Here is a 19168-nt window from a genome sequence, read left to right on the forward strand (position 1 = left end):
ACCACTGGCCTCAAATCTTTCATCTTTTCTCTTGGAAAGACCTGTTACCAAAAGATACATTTTCCTTGCATGGCAGCAAATTGGAGAGGCTGCTGGTTATGATTTTTACCTCTGTAATCATTTGGATGATCTCTGCATCATACTTTTCCATTTTTTGTCTATTGGGCCATCACAGATGTTGTTTGGTAATGGCTACACATGCAAAGTTGCTAAGCTCAGAGGCCATAAGAAGATCAGTTTAGGTTTGAACTACTTTAGAATGCCACTTATGAATTTAAAATTGGACTTTAATATCCTGGATAAACTAAGAGGGAATAAAATATCACATATTTTGTAATGAGAGCAATTTTGAGCTTTTAATAAAAAGGAGTGTGCTACTCTGAGGTTTCTACATTACATGCTCACATTATGTGGCACATACATGTCTGAATTCAGTTGTTGATTAAATTGTCACCCATATGCCCTATTGCTTATGATGCTTTTATCAGTATTATAAGTATTGGCTCAAGAACTCAATGGAGAGATGATGAATAGACCAAAGATTATTGGAGACTCCAGTAGAATATTCACATTTGAAAATATTTAAGTACAGATGGATCTTCACATTCTCTCAGCATTGTATAGAAAAATGTGGCTAACCCATTTCCCTTTAAATAACATCCTGATTTTTATTTTTCCTTTAGTTTTTTTTCCTTTTCTACCTACATGAGGCTGATAATGATCTAAAAACTACTGACCCCAAAAGGAAGCCAAGCCCTGCTACTTACAAAGGACCTGGAAGTTCCCAATCACAGTTCCCATCTGTCCTTTTGAAAAGAAAATTAGCAGTGGTGCTATTGTATGTGAATATTATGATACAGTGTTCAGAAAACTTTCTGTGCTTGCTTTTAACTGCTTTATTGAAAAGTGTGTGTGATTTTTTTTTTAATTCCTAGAAGTTTCTTTCTTGGAATTCAGTAGTCTACAAAATAACTTTCTTTTCTTTTTAAACCTTTACTTTTTGTTCTGGTAAAAACTCTAGAACAGATAACCATTTTGGTCTCTGGGATATTAGTCTTTTTTTAAGATCAGACATGACCCAAAATTTTAAGGAAAAATTTTCTAAGTTAAAATTTGCTATAAATCATTTTAGGTTTTTAGGATTAAGAACTGAAACTCTTAGAAATAATTTAGTTTAAACCCCATATTTTGAGATTCAGAGAAAAAAAATTAATGGCTTCTGCTCAAAGTCATCTAAGTAGAAAGTTGCAGAATTTAAATTTGAACTCATGACTAGGAATCCAGTGTGTTCTATTCACTATTAACTTGCTGAAGAGATTGTTGATATAACTTTATTTTAGATGATAAGTTTTTCTAGAAAATGGTATTCTGATTTGGAAACAAAACAGTAAAGAAGGAACCACTTTTTAAAAATAACTCATTGATGAAATGAAATAAAAGATATGTATAAAGCAACTACATAATTGAGAAAAATTTCCCAGCTACGTCAGACTTCTCCAAAGCCACTTATACTCCCTAATGAAGATCAACAGATTGTTATATTCAGTAGAAATAGAAGAAGCATGGGGTTGTAGAAAGAGCCCTGAGCTTGGATTCCACAGAACTTACTTCAAATCCTTATTCTGACCCTTACTAACCTGAGTGACCCTGGACAACTCCCTTAACTTATTTGAACTTCTTCCTTTGCTGTAAAATGAGAGAATTTGATTTTATGACATCAAGGAGTCATTTCAGCTTTAGATCTATTTTGAAAAGTATTCCTCCTTAAATGACAAGTAAGAGTTATTTCTTATGTTGAGTGAGTAGATGAATGGTTATTTTTATTTTTAAGGCAATTTTTATTAATATCTTTTTTTTAATAAATGCTGATACTTCTCAATGAATCCTCTTTCAGAGAATAATTCCTTAAAATGAATTTAAAAGGAGGAAGAATAAACAATTCAGGCAAGTTAATTACTATATCGAAAAAGTCTGACAATGTAAGTAGTGTTCAGCACCCTTCCTTTTTCTCCCAATGTCTAAAATGAATTGTGAATGACTACTTCTGGGGCAGCTAGTGGGTGAAGTGGATAAATGGATAGAGTGCAGGGCTTGGAATCAGAAAGACTTGCCATGATTTCAGATCTGGCCTCTGACACTATTTGTATGACTCAGGGCAGTCACTTAACCCTATTTGCCCTAGTTTCCTCATCTGTAAAGTGAGCTGGGGAAGGAAAAGGCAAACTATTTCAGTTTTTTCCCCAAGAAAATCTCAAATGGGGTCAGCTGAAAAAAGACCAAACAACAACTTCTTTTAACCATTATCTTATTTATTAGTTTTAAGACAGAAGAGGGTCACAGAGCTAGAGTGTCTGAGGCCAGATTTGAACCTAGCAGCTAGGCTTGCAATCCACTGAGCCACCTAGCTGCCCTAAACAGACATCTCTTGAGGAACATCTTCATTTGTATTTTTGACCATTACCCATATGAATATCATAGAGATCATAAATTTAAAGCAGGAATTCTGAATTTTTGTGTGTGTGTATATAATGGGTTCTTCTGATAGTCGTGCAAAATAGCCTTATTTTCATCATTCCTATGTACACAATTCTCTTTTTTTAATTAAAAAAAAATCAGTTTTTTCCCATAGTTACATGATTCTTGTTGTCTTCCTCCCCTTTTCCCTCTCCCTTCCACTGCTGATGAATCCAGTCCCATTGGATATATATTATCACTCAAAACCCATTTCCATATTATCTTTATTTATTTATTTATTTATTTATTTATTTATTTAATCATTTATTTATTTGTTTGTTCATTTGTTCTTATTTATTTGTTTTTGTTTGTTTGTTTGTTTGTTTGTTTGTTTATTTAAACCCTTACCTTCCATCTTGGAGTCAATACTGTGTATTAGCTCCAAGGCAGAAGAGTGGTAAGGGTAGGCAATGGGGGTCAAGTGACTTGCCCAGGGTCACACAGCTGGGAAGTGTCTGAGGTCAGATTTGAACCTAGGACCTCCTGTCTCTAGGCCTGGTTCTCAATCCACTGAGCTACCCAGCTGCCCCCAACATATTATTTATTTTTGTGATAATCTTTTAAAACCAAAACCCCAAATCACATAAATCACATGCATTTCTGCTCCCACAGTTCTTTCTTTGGATGTGGATAGCATTTTTTCTCATAAGTCCTGCAGAATTGTCCTGGAACACTGCATTGCTATTAGTAGCAAAGTCTGTTACATTGATTGTCCCACAATGTTTTAGTTACTGTGTATAATGTTCTCCTGGTTCTGCTCATTTTACTCTGCATCAGTTCATGGGAGTCTTTCCAGTTCTTTTAGAAATCAAGCAGTTCATCATACACAATAACATTCCATCACCATCATATACCATAATTTGTTCAGCCATTCCCCAATTGAGGGACACCCCTTCCTTTGTTTTCCAATTTTTGCCCACCACAAAAAGCATAGCCATAAATATTTCTATACAAATAGGTCCATCCCCATTTTTTTTATTTCTTTGGGGGTACAAACCTAGTAGTGCCCACAATATTTTTAAAAATTAATGCTAATCTGCTTGGAAAAATAATTATAAAAATATTATGATAGTTCCCTGATTAAATCTAGATATATTGCTTGGGCACTCGTCCAAGTAATATTGTTGAATATATGAATCTTTGAAGAGACAACTCATAAGTTGTGGTCCTTGAACTCCACAAGGAAATGAGTGAGAAGGAGCCATGCATCTGTGTTCCATTTGATATGTTGGAGATAAGATTTTTGGATGCCATCTATAATGTTTTAAAGTAGCTTTGAACAGCCTAAAGTGGTGCTGAGAGACAAAGACAAAGGTTAGGAAGAATTCTCAATATAGAATATTTGAGGAAGTGTATCTTCCTTAGGTGGGATGTACAAAGAAATTCACTGATGCATTAGAATGTCGATGTGAGCTGCAAACTAATGATGTCAGATTTAAATGGAATTGGATCCCTACAGACCACTTGTTGACTTAGAAACCACATATTAATATTCCTTATGTTTTATTCTGTTTTTATTTGTTTCTTAATTACATTAAAAAACCTTTCCCTTCTGTTTTAGAATCAATACTTATATTTCCAAGCCAGAACAGTGGTAATGGCCAGGCAATTGGGGTTAAATGACTTGCCCAAGTTCACACAACTAGGAAGTGTCTGAGCCCAGATTTGAATCCAGGATCTCCTGACTCCAGGCCTGGCTCTCAATCCATTGAACCACCTAGCTACCCCATTAATTACATTTTAATCTGATCGAAGCCATGCTTAGGGATTTTGTCTCTGCTGACTAGTAGTTTGGCATCTCTGTTGTAGACTGTTACTGATTCTTTGTACTTCCACAGACTGTTAATCCTTTCAGTAATGATTACTTTCTGTGATTTCTGTGGCTCACATTTTCCCTTTCTTCTGGTGTCTCTAAAGGCATATTATAAGCTAGTTTGTTTTTAGCGCTTTCCTAGGGTACTCTTTTTCCTTTGTGCAAGAAAATGAGGCTGCCATGGCTTTGGATTTAAAGCAATTTTATTTTAAGCCATACAAAGAACAAATAAGGAGACTAACTTAGGTCTCCTTAGCAAGAAAACAACTAATTAATCCCCATTTCCTGGTGAGTATTATTTATTTGCCCCTAAATCTCTAGAACTATTTAGTTTTGGTCTCCTGAAAAAGACTACTATCATCTTAAAGAAAAGCCCTAGTAGTCATAGGGCTCTGCTTTGGGGGTTCTGGGACCAGTACAGTAGTAGCTGAAACACCCCCACTTTTTCTCCCCAAACCCTTGGGGCCAACATTCCCTCTGCCATAGCATCTGCTGCCAACATATCCTGGCTCTTAGCCATTTTGCCTATTTCCCATTGCAACCATGTTTTCTAGAAATTTCTTGTAGTTCTTGGCTGGCCTCAGGCTCTCCTAGTAGGTATCATGGCAGCTGTTGCCTCAACCCACTGCCAACAGCTGGTCTTCCTCTTTGCCACTATTTTCTGGAAGTTTTTTTTTGTGCCCCATGTACATCTTTTCGGAAGAAATCCCTACGTTCTTTCCTCATGCCCTAGACTCAGAGGGTTATGGGCGGGTGAGTTTTCTGCCAATCATTCTTGTACCCTCTCTTATAGAGAGGGGTGGAGGGAAGAGAATAATAAATGGCCAACTGTCCATTATGTGAAAATAATGGTACTGATTAGGTCTTTGTTGTTGTATGAATTATTACAAATTTAATTATTAAAAATGCATGTCAAGTCCACACTTATTTATTAAGCATCTATCATCTACTTAGTACTGAGAAATTAAAAGAAGACAAAAATAATTCCTGCCCTCACAGAGCTCATAATCTCATGGGGGAGACAACCTGCTAAGAATTGAATACAAATAAGAGATACACACACACACACACACACACAGACATATAATGTAAAGAAGAAATAAATTACTAGAGAAATTACTAGCATTACAGGAATAGGAGTAGAAGGCAGGATTTTTGGGGGGACTTAGAGAAAGTCAGGGAAGCCAGGAAGCAGAGATGAAGGAGGAGAGGATTCCAGGTGTGGGGCACAGCTAGAGAAAATGCTCAGAGTTGGGAAAGGGGGCTCCAGTTTGAGAAACAGCAAGGAGGCCAGTGGGAATTGGTTCAAAGACTCCATGGAAGTGAATGGAAGGGGCAGGAACAGGCCAGCTTAGGAGAGATTTTATCTAGAAGCCAGAGACTTTTAAACTTGGTCTTGGAGGTAAAGTGAGCCTTTATAATTTGTTGAATGTGAGAACCATTTGACAGAAGCAGTAATTGTGATGGAAGAAAGACTGGCCTAGAAGTTAGAAGGACTGAGTGAAGGAGTATTAGCTCTATCACTGACTACCACCATTGCATTCTTATTGTTGTGCAGTCCTGTTTGACTCTTCATCACTCCATTTGGGGTTTTCTTAGCAAAGGTCTATAGTGGTTTGCCATTTCCACCACTAACTCATTTTTTACAGATGAGGAAATTGAGGCAAACAGGGTTAAGTGACTTACTCAAGGCCATGTGGATAGGAAGTATATGGGGCCACATTTGAACTCAGGTCTTTATGACTCAAAAGACCAGTGCTCTGAGCCACCTAGATGTCCTTTGGACTCTTCATGACCCCATTTTGGATTTTCTTAGCAAAGATATGGGAATGAATTGCTATTTCCTTCCCCATTTTCTTCTCCTGCTCATTTGACAGACGAGGAAACTGAGGCACACAGGGTTAATGGCTTGCCTGTGGTCATACAGCTAGGAAGTTTCCGAGGCCAGATTTGAACTCAGGGAGATGAGTTCTTCCTGTCTCCAGACTTGATACTCTATCCAACGTGCCAGCTGGCCACTAACTAGCATCGATGCTCTGTATTAGCTTTGTAACCTTGGACAAGGCACTAAACTCTGAGCCCAAGCTTCTTTAGTGTAAAAGAGAGAATGAGGAGGAAATTCAGACCAACTTTCTTGTAGGGTTGTTTGGAGGCTCCAGTCAGGCAATAATGCCTATAAAAGTGCTTTGTACATTTTTTAGCTCTTTATATATAAAATGGTGCTTTGTATCCCATGTTCACACAGAACACATGGAAATGACCTTTTAGAGACAAAACTACCATGTGTAGACAAATAGAGATGAAAGAATGAATAAAAAGGCATCCATTAGCTACTTACTGGATACCAAGGAATGGGCATACAATTAGAAAAACAGCCCCTGTTCTCAAGGAACTTACATTTGAGCCGGGGGAAACAATATACAAGGGAGTATTAACCAAAGGGGAGCTCTTTGGTCCAAACAATTACAGGGATTTTGACTATATGGGAATGGATTGACACTCTTTGTCCTGGAATATTAATAATAATTTATTAACACCTTAAGGTTGGCAAAAAAATTTTTTTTATTACTCCGGTATACCTTTTTATTTTTTCTTTTCTCTTGGGTTTGTATTTCTTTAGCATTGATTTTTTAAATATTTTCTTTTTTCCTCAATTACATGAAAAAAAATTTAACCTTTTTTAAAAGTTTGATCCAAATTCAACCCCCTTCATTCTCCTTCCCCAACCAAGTCAATGAGCAGGCTGATGTAGATTTTACAAGGGCAATAATGCAAAACATTTTTCCATATTAGTCATTTCTTAGAAGAGAACTAAGGTTTGCAAAATATTTTGCAAATATTATATTTTATTCCTACAACAACCCTGGGAAGTAGATGCTATTATTATCCCCTTTTTACAGATGAGGAAACTGAAGGATCCAGAGGTTGAGTGATTTGCCCAGGGTCACTTAGTTGGTAAATGTCCAAGGTTATCTTTGAACGTGGCTCTTTCTGACTCCATGTTAGAAGGGGAGGAAAAAAAAAGAGATGAAAGATATGTCCTTAATCTCCTCCCCATGTTCATGACAGCAGGTGTAAAGGAGGCATTGAAATTTTCTTTTTTGCTTTATGAAACTTTGTGGTTGAAAAGCATAAAATGTTTTGGTTGGCCCCAGAGGGCAGGACTAGAATCAATGTGGGCATGTTGAAGTGAAAGCCTAGGTCCTTTCTAGTGCTAACTAGGACCCTGAGTCAGAGGCAACTTTTAGTTTTTAGGGGGAAAAGTTCCTAATAAGTGATACTGTCCAGAAATAGAATGGGATGGAAGGAGCTCCCCATCTCCATCTTTTACTCACATAGTTTTTGTAATGATCAAAAGTGAATTATTCCTGTGAAGCACTTTTCAGACAGAAGGCACTCTATAAATATTAGTTGCTATAATCATAATTTTCTCTGGAGGTTTTCAAATGGAAATTGGATCATCTCTTGTTAGGAGTCTGAATGACCACTTGTTTGGAATGTTGTACCAGATATTCTAGGAGATACCTTGGAGGCATCAGGTGCCCTCCATCTTGGTCATTTTGTAAATCACTCATCTTTATGACATATCCTTAGATATAAGGGTAATGAAAATTTATTCTTTATCTAATCAATTGCTGTGAAAAATGAGGGAGAAAATGGATTCAGCACTCAGGAGATAGTATGATAGAGATCAGAGATACTCATTTTCCCCTTGGAACCTAACAATATGCTTAAAGCAGAAGAAAAGGACTCATTTCTCTATTTCATTCTCTACTTCTGTCTGTAATATATGCATCTGGGTTCAACACATCATGGCACATGGGAAAGAGTCCCGACTAACTAGTCAGAGGCCCTAGGTTCAAATCCTGCCTCTGATGTTAACACCCTGGGCCTGAAATTCCTTATTTGTAAAAATGAATGAGTTAGATAGCCTCTGAAGTTCCTTCCATCTCTAAACTGATAATCCTTTGAACTGAACAATATGAAATTTCCCCCCTGAATCAATTTACCTTTAGTAATTTTGTTAGCCTTTTGAGAAAAATTTTAATCCCTTTCTTTAGAAACAAAAATGAAATTCTTTCTTTGTATCACACCCTTTCTTAGTCCTTTCTTTAATTATATCTTGGTTCATTTTTTAAAACAACCAAATTAACTTTCTCCTAAATGTTCAGGAAACTGCTTCCCTTAAAAAAAATGGAATTCTCAGCAATTGTTAGAGCAGTCTAGATTGAGCCTGCCAAAATATCAGCTTTACTTAGAGATGTGGGGAACGCCCTTTGTGAATGTTTGTTTCTAGTCTGGCTAGGGTCTGATCATTTCACAAGCAAACCATATATTATGAAACGAATGAGCCTGCCAGATTCCTGGGATGATCCCATGACTACTCTGTTCAATACGGTAGGACAAAGTCCCCAGGAGTTATCCAATACTAATGTTTAATATTGCACTCATCACAAGGTACAGACACATTTTTTTTCCTCCAAGAAGATATTACAGGGACATGGCTGTATAGACACTCGAGACATTTAGGACTGTGTGACTTGCCACAGGATGAGTCCAGAGAATGGAATCATTGATATCTGTGTGTCCAAAAATGGGGTATAAAAGTGGAATTAATTTTAGTAAAGAAAAACTTCACCCATTGGGTATTACTGTACCCTGATAGAAGTTGGTCTTGTTGGCTTTGTGAATGGAGATCCCCTGGAAAGGAAGAGTCTGTGACTTTCCTCTGGCTATCTCGTCTTTATTTCCACTCACTGCCCGTTCTCACACTGGGATCCAGAGTTGGTCCGGTCTTATGGTACCACTCCCACATCTGGCCACTAGGAAATCTCTGCTTTCCCAATCTATCTTGGCTAAGCATGGAGATGTACGTTTTTATCTTGGACACCCCAAGAGTTAAGTAGAAGGTTACACAGATTATTTTGCTAAGAAACCAAGGAAAATACAATCAAGAAACAAAAAGGAGATACGCATTTATGTAGCATCTACTATGTGCCCAATGCTTTCTACAAATACTATTGCATTTGATTCTCGCAAATCACCTTCTGAGATAGTTGCCTTTTTATTATCCCTATTTAACTGTTGAGGAAGTTGAGCTAAACAGAGGTCCACATAGCTACTAAGTGTCTAAGGCCAGATTTAAACTCAGGGAGGAGGAGTCTTTCTGACTCCAGGCATGGCGCTTTACCAGCCACCTAGCTGCTCAATAAATAATGTACAATCCATCAGAATGGATCCTTACTTTGGCCAGATCTAAGGATGCTTGTCTCATTCTGTATCTCTAAGGGTATAAAATCACTCATTTGCCAACCACAGAAAGAATAATATGAACTAATGCATAGTTGACTATCAATGAAATGCCAACTTTTAGAAGAAAATTTTTAAAAAGTCCAAACCAACAGAGAATTGAAATCATGGTACCTACAATATTTCAGATGAATCTGAAAAGAATACAGGATTTGGAATTGGGAGAAAACTAGGTTTTGATACCATTTGAATGGGCACAGATAAGACTTTTGATTTATCCAAGTCATAAGTAGTTTCAGATAATTTAGTTATATCTACTTATATGCCTGTCTGACAGGGTAAGAAAAAAATTGTTATTTTGAAAAACACTATAAATATGAGTTTTTATTATTAATCTCTGTGGCCACCTTTAAGGTGCCAGGAAGTCTTTGAGTATATGTAGACATATCTCCTTTATAGACAAATATAGAACTTTTTTTCTGGCACATTTTTTGAGGTAGTTTTTATGGTCCATAGATATTTTGGATTTATTAGATGGTACTTCTGAGAGAATTTCTATCTCTGAAATGGATTTGTTGTTCAAATTATTTTTTAAAAACCTAGTATTCTGGAGTAAACTGTAGCTCAGTGATTTCTTTTTGTTTTTTTTTTTTTTCTTTTGGTAAAAAATATCCTTACCTTTTCTCTTAGAATTGATGTCAGTGCTAAGGCAGAAGAGCTATAAGGGCTACACAATTGGGTTTAAGTGACTTGCCCAGAGTCACATAGTTAGGAAGTATCTGAGGGCATATTTGAACCCAGGTACTCTGTACTTCACTGAGCCACCTACCTACTCCTACCTCAGTGATTCCTAAATTCAACTTTTAGAATGCACTGTCATTGTAAGACTCCAGAACACCACTCCTAGAGACAGTTATTATAAAAATGCTTCCTGTCTCAATCCTAAGGGTATTTGTGGTCACATCTGTAAAAATTAAAATGAATATACAGTAACTTAAAATATTGTATTTTTAGAGGATTTATTAATAATCACTAGAAGTAAAGGATTAATAAGATAACAAAATAAAACCATGTGCTCAAGCTAATCTACCTGCTCAAAATGTCCCATGTTCACAGTTACCCTCACAGGAAGAGAAGAGGCCTCAGCACCCAGCATCCCCCAATTTATCTCCTGTCTACGTCAGCACACAACGACAGGAAGTCAGTGGGCTCCTGGGTAATGTAGTTCAAAGGTACAAGATTTCCAGTTACACACATGTAACCTAGAACTGCATCCTTTCCTGATAAAACTGGAGCCTTGTGGTAGAGGAGTTAAACAGATGGTAAATAATCTGATATATTAGTTCAATATTGTCTTGCAATACGAATTTCCATAGACCTCTTGTTGTGAAAGAAAACACATCACACCTGTAAGAAAAAAACTCATGAAAGAAATAAGGTGAGAAACGGTGTGGCTTGATTTGCATTCATACTCTGACTGTTCCTTCTATGGTAATGGATGGCATTTTTCATCGTAGTCCCTTGGAATTATCCTGGATCCTTGCATTGCTGCCAATAGTCAAGCCATTCACAGTTGTTCATCGTACTTTTTTGCTCTTACTATGTACCATGTTCTTCTGGTTCTGCTCATTTCACTTTGCATCAGTTCATATAGATGTTTCCAAGTTTTTCTGAAATGATTTTGTTGGTCATTATTGATGGCACGGTAGTATTCCATTACAACAATATACCACAACTTGTTTTTTACTTTTATTGTACCTTGTTTTTCTCCATTGCAAACCATGGTCTAGTCAAACTGGCCTTCTTCTTTATACATGGCACTCCATCTAATGTTTATGCATTCATTGACTGCCCGCCATGTTGAGAATGAACTTTCTTCTCACCTCTAGCTTTTAGCATCTCTAGTTTCCTTAAAAACACAACTCAGTACATGAGACCTTTCTTAGTGCTTCCATCTCGTCATGCTTGCTCATCAAAACCACCTTGCAAATCATTTGAATATACATTTATCCTTTTGGTGTTCAGTCCTTTTTTTTTTAGCCATGTCTGACTCTGTGACATTATTTGGGGTTTTCTTGGCAAAGATGCTGGAGTGGTTTGCCCTTTCTTTCTCCAGATCATTTGATAGATAAGGAAACTGAGACTAACAGGATTATGTGACTTTCAAGGTCTGAGTGTCTGAGGCCAGATTTGAACTCATGAGGATGAGTCTTCCTGATTCTAAACTCAGTCCTCTATCACCGCATCACCTATATCTGACCATTTTTGTCTTCGTTGGCTGCAATGTTGCACTTTAAGGGAAGGGGCTTTCCCCCTTTTTGTCCTTTGTATCTTTACCACCTAGCAAAGTGATGGGCATAGGATAGGTATTTAGTAAATGTCTATTGATTTGAGTTATTTCTGGAGCTTTTATCTCTAGCCACTTTATCTTAGACTCTAAGATTATAGAGTTTAAAAATTCAATTTAGTGTATATCAGTGTATTCAAGATATATTCAACACCTAGCAGTTTTAGAGAATAGTACACAAAGATGAAAAATTTTGCACTCAAGAAATGTATCTACTTTAAATGGATGAAAATGATTATTTAAAATCTACTTCATTAAAAAAAATTCTGTTGAGTAGGAAGATAGGGCTTTTTCCTCTCTAACCAGCAGACAAAAAACCTACTTAAGAACTCTTTATAAAAAGTCAACGTAGGGGCAGCTGGGTAGCTCAGTGGAGTGAGAGTCAGGCCTAGAGATGGGAGGTCCTAGGTTCAAACCCGGCCTCAGCCACTTCCCAGCTGTGTGACCCTGGGCAAGTCACTTGACCCCCATTGCCCACCCTTACCACTCTTCCACCTATGAGACAATACACCGAAGTACAAGGGTTAAAAAAAAAAAAAGTCAACGTGTCACTTCCAATCAAGATGACATAACGGCTTACCTGTTTGAACCAAAGGTTCCCTTTAATATTTAATATTTAAGAGTGCTTTGTTTTTTGAAGTGATTGTACTTTCTCTCAGGGAGGATTAACAGCATCTACTTCCCATCTTTGACTTATTTTCCTCTAAAACCTATTAGAAAAGTATCACCTGGAAAGGCCAGGAGATTATAAGATCACTGAGAAAATTAACTAAGGAAAACTTGACACCTGGTTTCCTTGAAGGGCTCTTTTTTGGGGAAAGAATAGGCCTCTGAATCCTTCTTCTGGTCCCATGACATTGAACAGATGGTACAAAAATATAATTAGTTTATGCAATCTTGGATGTTCTGAATCAGATAGGAAGGGAATACGTGGTGGTAGATGCTGATGCTTAAGATTTCATCATTTCCTGAAGTAGAGAAAGTTTCTTTAGCATCTCCCTTCCAATTGAGATGAATCTGAATCAGAGACAGTTTAATGTAGTGAATAGAGAGTTGAATTAGGAATTGGGCTGGCAGGTTGGCAACAGAAATTTATTAAACATTTACTATATTCCCGGTACTGTCCTAAGTGATGAGGACCCAGATACAAGCTAAAAAGAAAGAACTCTAGCTCAGACACTAGCATTTAATAATCGTGTGACTGTCAGCAAACCTTTTTTTCCCCACTTAATATTTTATATTTTCCAAATTTAAATGTAGGAACAATTTTTAACACTCATATTCTCACATTTGAATTCCAAATTCTCTCCCTTCCTTCCCTTCCCATTTCCCTGAGAGGCTAAGCAATTTGATAGGTTTTACATGTTGTCAGTTCATTTGAAAGGTAAAAATAACAATCTTTGCATTATTGTATTGTAAGGAAAGTACTTTGTAAACCTTAAAGGGCTAATAAACGAGTTATAATTATGGTGATTCAGAGTAACAAGATAAAGACATAAATCATAGTAAATTAGAACTGAAAGGAACCATACAGGCTGCCTAGTCTAATGCCCTCAATTTACAGATGAGAAAATTGAATTCAAGAGAAATCAGAAGATCATAAATTTTATGGGACCCAGAAGGAAACTCTGTGGTCATCTGGCCCAATTTTCTTATTTTGTAGATTGAAAAACTAAGCTCTAGGGAGATTAATTTGTCTTATCCAAGTTCATATTAAGTGGAAAAGCCAAGTTTCAATCTACTTTTTCTGACTCTAGAGATCTTCCCCCTACAACACATTGTATTTCCTGTTCTCTATCAACGGAGAAATGAGGTGAAGGTAATATGCAAGAAAGTGGGTAACCAAAAATCAGTTTTATTTGGCTTTCAAGTATGTCATGATTCAGTTTCTTAATATTTTGTTTAGGCAACACATACTACAAAGAGTTCATGTTTCTTGAGTCTATATTGGCAGAGATAGGGACCAGGGGGGAGCTGATATTCTGGCTATCTCTGATTAGCTATGGAAGGTCAATATGTTAGATAGTTTAAACATGTCTAACAACCATCATGGGGGTTCATGGAGCTCTCTTTCAGGGAGCCTCTCCTCTCTACGTGGGTCCGTGAAGTGTGACACATGGACAATTAATAACTGTACTAGCAGAATGCATTTTCCTGTATTACACACAGGAAAGTGTATACTGTTCCTGTGTTCTACACAATACAAAATGTATTGTACTCATGATGATTCCCTGCAATTAGTCTCTCTTCCTTTGTCTGTAAAATGGGGTATTAGATTAAATAGCAATGAGCTCCTAGCCTGATTTAAAACTTATAAGATTCTTTGATCCTGTTTAACACTGAGGAGTCTTTAAATTTTTCTTTTCTCAAGAATTTACTTAATCAACTAACTAATCAACCAGCTAATTAATTAATTAATTTAGAGTATTTTTCCGTGGTTCTATGATTCATGTTCTTTCCCTTCCCTCTTCCCTCCCCCCTCCAATATCCAATGAGCAATTCCACTGGGTTTTACATGTATCATTGTTCAAAACCTATTTCCATATTATTACTATTTGCAATGGAGTGATGGTTTAGAGCAGTAGTTCCCAAAATTTTTTGGCCTACCGCCCCATTTCCGGAAAAAAAATAATACTTAGTGCCCTTGGAAATTAATTTTTAAAATTTTAATAGCAATTAATAGGAAAGATAAATGCACCTGTGGCCATCACCGTTCTCCTGGATTGCTGCAGCACCCACCAGGGGGCGGTAGCACCCACTTTGGGAATCACTGGTTTAGAGTCTACATCCCCAATCATATCCCCATCGAACCATGTGATCAAGCAGTTGTTTTTCCTCTGTGTTTCTGCTCCCACAGTTCTTTCTCTGGGTGTGGGAAGTGTTCTTTCTTATAAGTCCCTCAGAATTGTCCTGGATCATTGCATTGCTGCTAGTAGAGGAGTCTATTATGCTCGATTGTGTCATAATGTATCAGTCAACACTGAAGAGTATTCACCGGACTATTGATATGAATTAATGAGTTATAGTGAGCTAGGAAAATATGTAAGACCTTTCCCCCTTTCAAGGCCAGTATACCCCAGTAGTGTAATGAAGGAACTACACTAGGAGTTCTCAGTCTAACTTTTGAATGTTAAAAAAAAAAATTCTGATAACTCTATTTCAATCTGATTTGTTTACTTTTTAATAATACCTATTTTATTTTATTAATTTAAAGATGCTGTTCTGAAAGAGGTCCCCTGTGAAGCAACAAAAGTTATAAACCTCTGATAATAATAATAATAAATAAATAAAAGAAATAATATAATATGTAATAATATACTATGATAAAATATATAAAATAAAATAAAAATGCTTTTTAAAATAACGTTCTAACAAGTCAGTCTACAACAGACTGTGTCATCTCTCATCTCTCATCCATAAATGGTTTTCAGAAATGATGGTGGTCCTGAAGGACTTGTTCTTTTATGAACTTAAAAAAAAAGTACCACAAAGTTTTGTTTTCTACAAATCAAACCTGCATATGGTTAGGATGAGAGAAGAGACCATTTCTTCCTCTGACACTGATCCAACATCTGATGTTAAGTGACTATACTGATGGGGATACATTGATTCCTTTACTCTTGGCTCCATTTTGCTACAGCACCTTTTGACTTTCTATTTAACCAAAGACTTTTCTGTGTGTTTCTGTTCACAGACAGCAATATTGAGGCGACAGGGTCGATACGTGTGTTCAACAGTCCCTCCAAATGCAGAGAAGGAGGCTCAGAGCTTATTTGTTACAGAGGTAACACTTTTTAATATCTTTTCTAAGGAATTTGCATGTGTTGTCCATGTTGTTTGGGAAATTTTTGATATTTTTGCCCTCTTTGGTTTAGGCAATTGTTTTCCAAAAATCGTCCCAGAAGTAGCTGCATTTTTATGGGGAAAAGTTGAATGTGCAGATAAGCACAACCTAGCTCATTCATGGCTTGTTTCCAAAGCGTGGAAAGCTTGGAAAAGGACTTGTCAGCAGTGAGTACTTCTGACCCCAAAGCATGCATTCTACAGGATTCCTCCAGTGTGACTAGGAAGATGAATTAGTTGTGGACTAATAGAGTGGGTCGGCTCTTATCCAATTATTATTTAATATAGATATGCAAATGATTTGCTCATTTACCCAGAATGAGTAACCACATAGATCCATTTAATTACCAGAGTATATCTTGAAAGGAGGATGAGTTAGTATTTTTTAAGGGAGTAGGGCATTCTTTTTCAAAGTTATCATATGTATCGTATGCCTGCCAGCAAGCAGTGTGGCAGGTAATAGAGAGAAAGAGTCATTTCTGGTCCAGTCCCTGCTTGGTAATGTTTTTATGATCTCTGTTGCTGAGAATTACGAATAGACTTGCTATTTGCAATAGCATCTTACTAAGAATGGAACAAAACTTAGTTATGTTTTAGATTTTGTTAGATTTGATTTTCCCCCAAATTCTTTGAACAGAAAAATGCTTCCCAACTTATTGTCTTTCTCCAAGCCCTTCAATAGAAATTGGTATAAAAGTAAGGCTCGCTTAATTCCCATATTCCTGATTGATGGATTATTAGAATATTCTTCATATTAGCAAGCTATTCTTTATGAATTGAACCCAACTAATGGTGTTCATCAGATATCACCATGTTTGATATTGATATGATGATAGTTCAAGATTTAGAAAATTTAAGTTTAAAGTCAGTATTTCATTAGAACAACTACCTGTTCTTAAAGAATTTCAAAGTCCTGTCAGGATTAAAGAAAACAATATTTTGTAAAACATTGAGCATGGTGCTTGGCATGAAGTAGGTGCCATATAAATGCTTATTTATCTCCCTATCCAAAGTACTATAACACAGTAGTGAAATGACTCTAGTTGAATTCTGTGAGAATCTTCCATGTAAGAATGAATGTTAGGGGCAGCTAGGTGGCTCAGAACATAGAGTCAGGTCTGGTGATGGAACATCTTGGGTTCAAATGTGTCCTCAGATACCTTCTAACTGTGTGATCTTGGGCAAGTCACTTAACCCCAATTACCTAGTCCTTACTGCTCTTCTATCTTGGAATCAATACTCAGTATCAGTAAGGGTTTAAAAAAAAGAATGAATGCTTATTTTATGGCAAATCAGTAAAACAGTTATTGACTTAATTTTCTTTTCAAATTGTTCAAGACCATGAAATAATTACGAGAAAGCATTTATTTTCTACCTTAATTCTAATAGAGTTACTGCATGGATGGGTTTATTCTGCTGCTTTTGGAGCCAATATAATTTAACGCTTTGGTGATGCTGCCACGAAGGGTGGGGTGAAGGATGCTTCCTGTCTGCCTTATGGCCCCAAAGAGAATGACATAATAGCTGTTTAGAGTTTCAAAGAACATTAAACATAACTTCAAAATATTGATGAATCTCAAACAGAGACATGGAAGCTTAACTACAAACCAAAATCATTGTTGTCAAACTTTTACTGCTCTACTGACTTACTGCTTTTTGATGTCTTATTCTAAATTGAAATGACTATTTAAAAAAATTACATCAGATGTGGTTAATTCATTTTTTTGTGGATCATTGTACTTTTTAATTTAGTCACTACAGAGATACAATGTTTTCACATATTTTTCTTAAATGCATTTTCATTTGTATGCAAATTATGAGTACAGACATCTTATTTGCTTAGGATTTATGCCCCATATATATCTCAAAAAAGATTTGAGGCAGCTAACTCATGTTATATTGAGAGTAAATATATACTTCACATAAAATTTTAGAATGCCTTATTCTCTTCGTACAGAATTGAATCAGAACTTTATTTTAATTTTAAATTTTTTTCTCAATTACATGCAAACAAAATTTTTTAACATTTATTTTTTAAAATTTGGAATTCTCTTTCTCCATTTCCCCTTTCTTGAGAAGGCAAGCAATTTCATATAGGTTATCCACATGCAGTCATGTAAAACATTTTCATATTAGCCATATGGCAAAAGAAAATGCAGAAACAAAAAACTGAAGAATGATTGTTTAAAAAATATGCTTCATTCTGCATTCAGACTCTTAAATGTTCTTTCTCTGGGGACAGATTAGTATTTTTCAACATCCATTCTTTGGAATTGTCTTGGATTATTTTATTGCTGAGAATATTGAGTCTCTTACAGTTGGCCATCTTATGATATTGTGGTTACTGTGTACAATTTTCTCCTGATTCTGCTCGATTCACTTTGCATCAATTCATATAAGCTTTCCTGAGTTTTTCTGAAAGCATCCTGCTTGTCATTTCTTGTAGCACTGTGGTATTCTATCACAATAGTATATCACAGCTTATTTAGCCATTCTCCAATTGATGGGCATCCCCTCAGTTTCTATCTTTTTGCCAATATAAATAATGTGGGTTTAAAAATTAATATACAATAACGAATGTATTATATTTTATAAAGTTTATTAATAATACTAAAGTAAGAAAGCTAGCTAACTCAGCCTAGTAGTGAGAGAAAAGAGGAAGAGAGAGACGGAGCCTCAGAACTTAATGCAAACGTGGACAAAGGGAAAAGCATTCTAGGTAATACAGAAAGGAATTTTGGGTAATGTAGTTTTAGCGGTTCAAGATATTTTAAACTATACAATATTCTTGTATGTAGGGATATATTCCTCTCTTGCTTCTATGTGCTAATGAGGTAATTAGTTGTCACAGTGGTTTGAGGACTGGCCCTGGAGTCAGGAAGATCTGTGACTTCAGACACTCATTAGCATTGTGACACCAGGCAAGTGACTTAATGTTGTGTGCCACAATTTCCTCACTCTAATGTGTTCATTTCCTGACTTGGACTGATGCGAGGCACCATCTTAAGCTGCCGCCTTAAGCTAAGCCTGGCTTCCATTTGGCTTTGTTTCCATGGACTTGGGGGAATTAGCAAAATGTTTTGATCTCTAAGGCCAGTCCTGGCACTTGAGCCAAATTGAGAAGCTCATTCCTGATCTTACTGAGCTCTAGGAATAATTTTAATAGCGCAAGATCCATAGTGATATCCAGGAGGGGAATACATTGTGGGGAGTCTGTTTTCCATTAGCCAATAGCTGATCAGAAAATGCATGTATGCTTTTCGACTCTGTTCAAATGAAATGCCAACACTCCATCATACTACTTATCCTATGTAGATTAAAAATGATTTCTGTATGAAGGGCCAGTCATGCTATTTTTTTTGGATGTTAAAAATACCCCAGGTTTTGGATGGATATTAATG

The 19168-nt window shown here is 36.4% G+C and overlaps 1 protein-coding gene across 1 annotated transcript in view; it reads left to right on the plus strand.

Annotated features, from left to right (window-relative positions):
* Positions 1-19168, plus strand: part of DOCK9 (dedicator of cytokinesis 9) — a 356201-nt gene that overhangs the window by 182920 nt on the left and 154113 nt on the right. The window contains exon 3 of the mRNA XM_044669345.1: positions 15619-15708. Within this exon, the coding sequence (XP_044525280.1) occupies positions 15619-15708 (90 nt within the window). The remainder of the gene's footprint in view (positions 1-15618; positions 15709-19168) is intronic.

The sequence above is a fragment of the Gracilinanus agilis genome, chromosome 3, assembly GCF_016433145.1.
Source record: "Gracilinanus agilis isolate LMUSP501 chromosome 3, AgileGrace, whole genome shotgun sequence".
NCBI classification, from domain to species: domain Eukaryota; kingdom Metazoa; phylum Chordata; class Mammalia; order Didelphimorphia; family Didelphidae; genus Gracilinanus; species Gracilinanus agilis.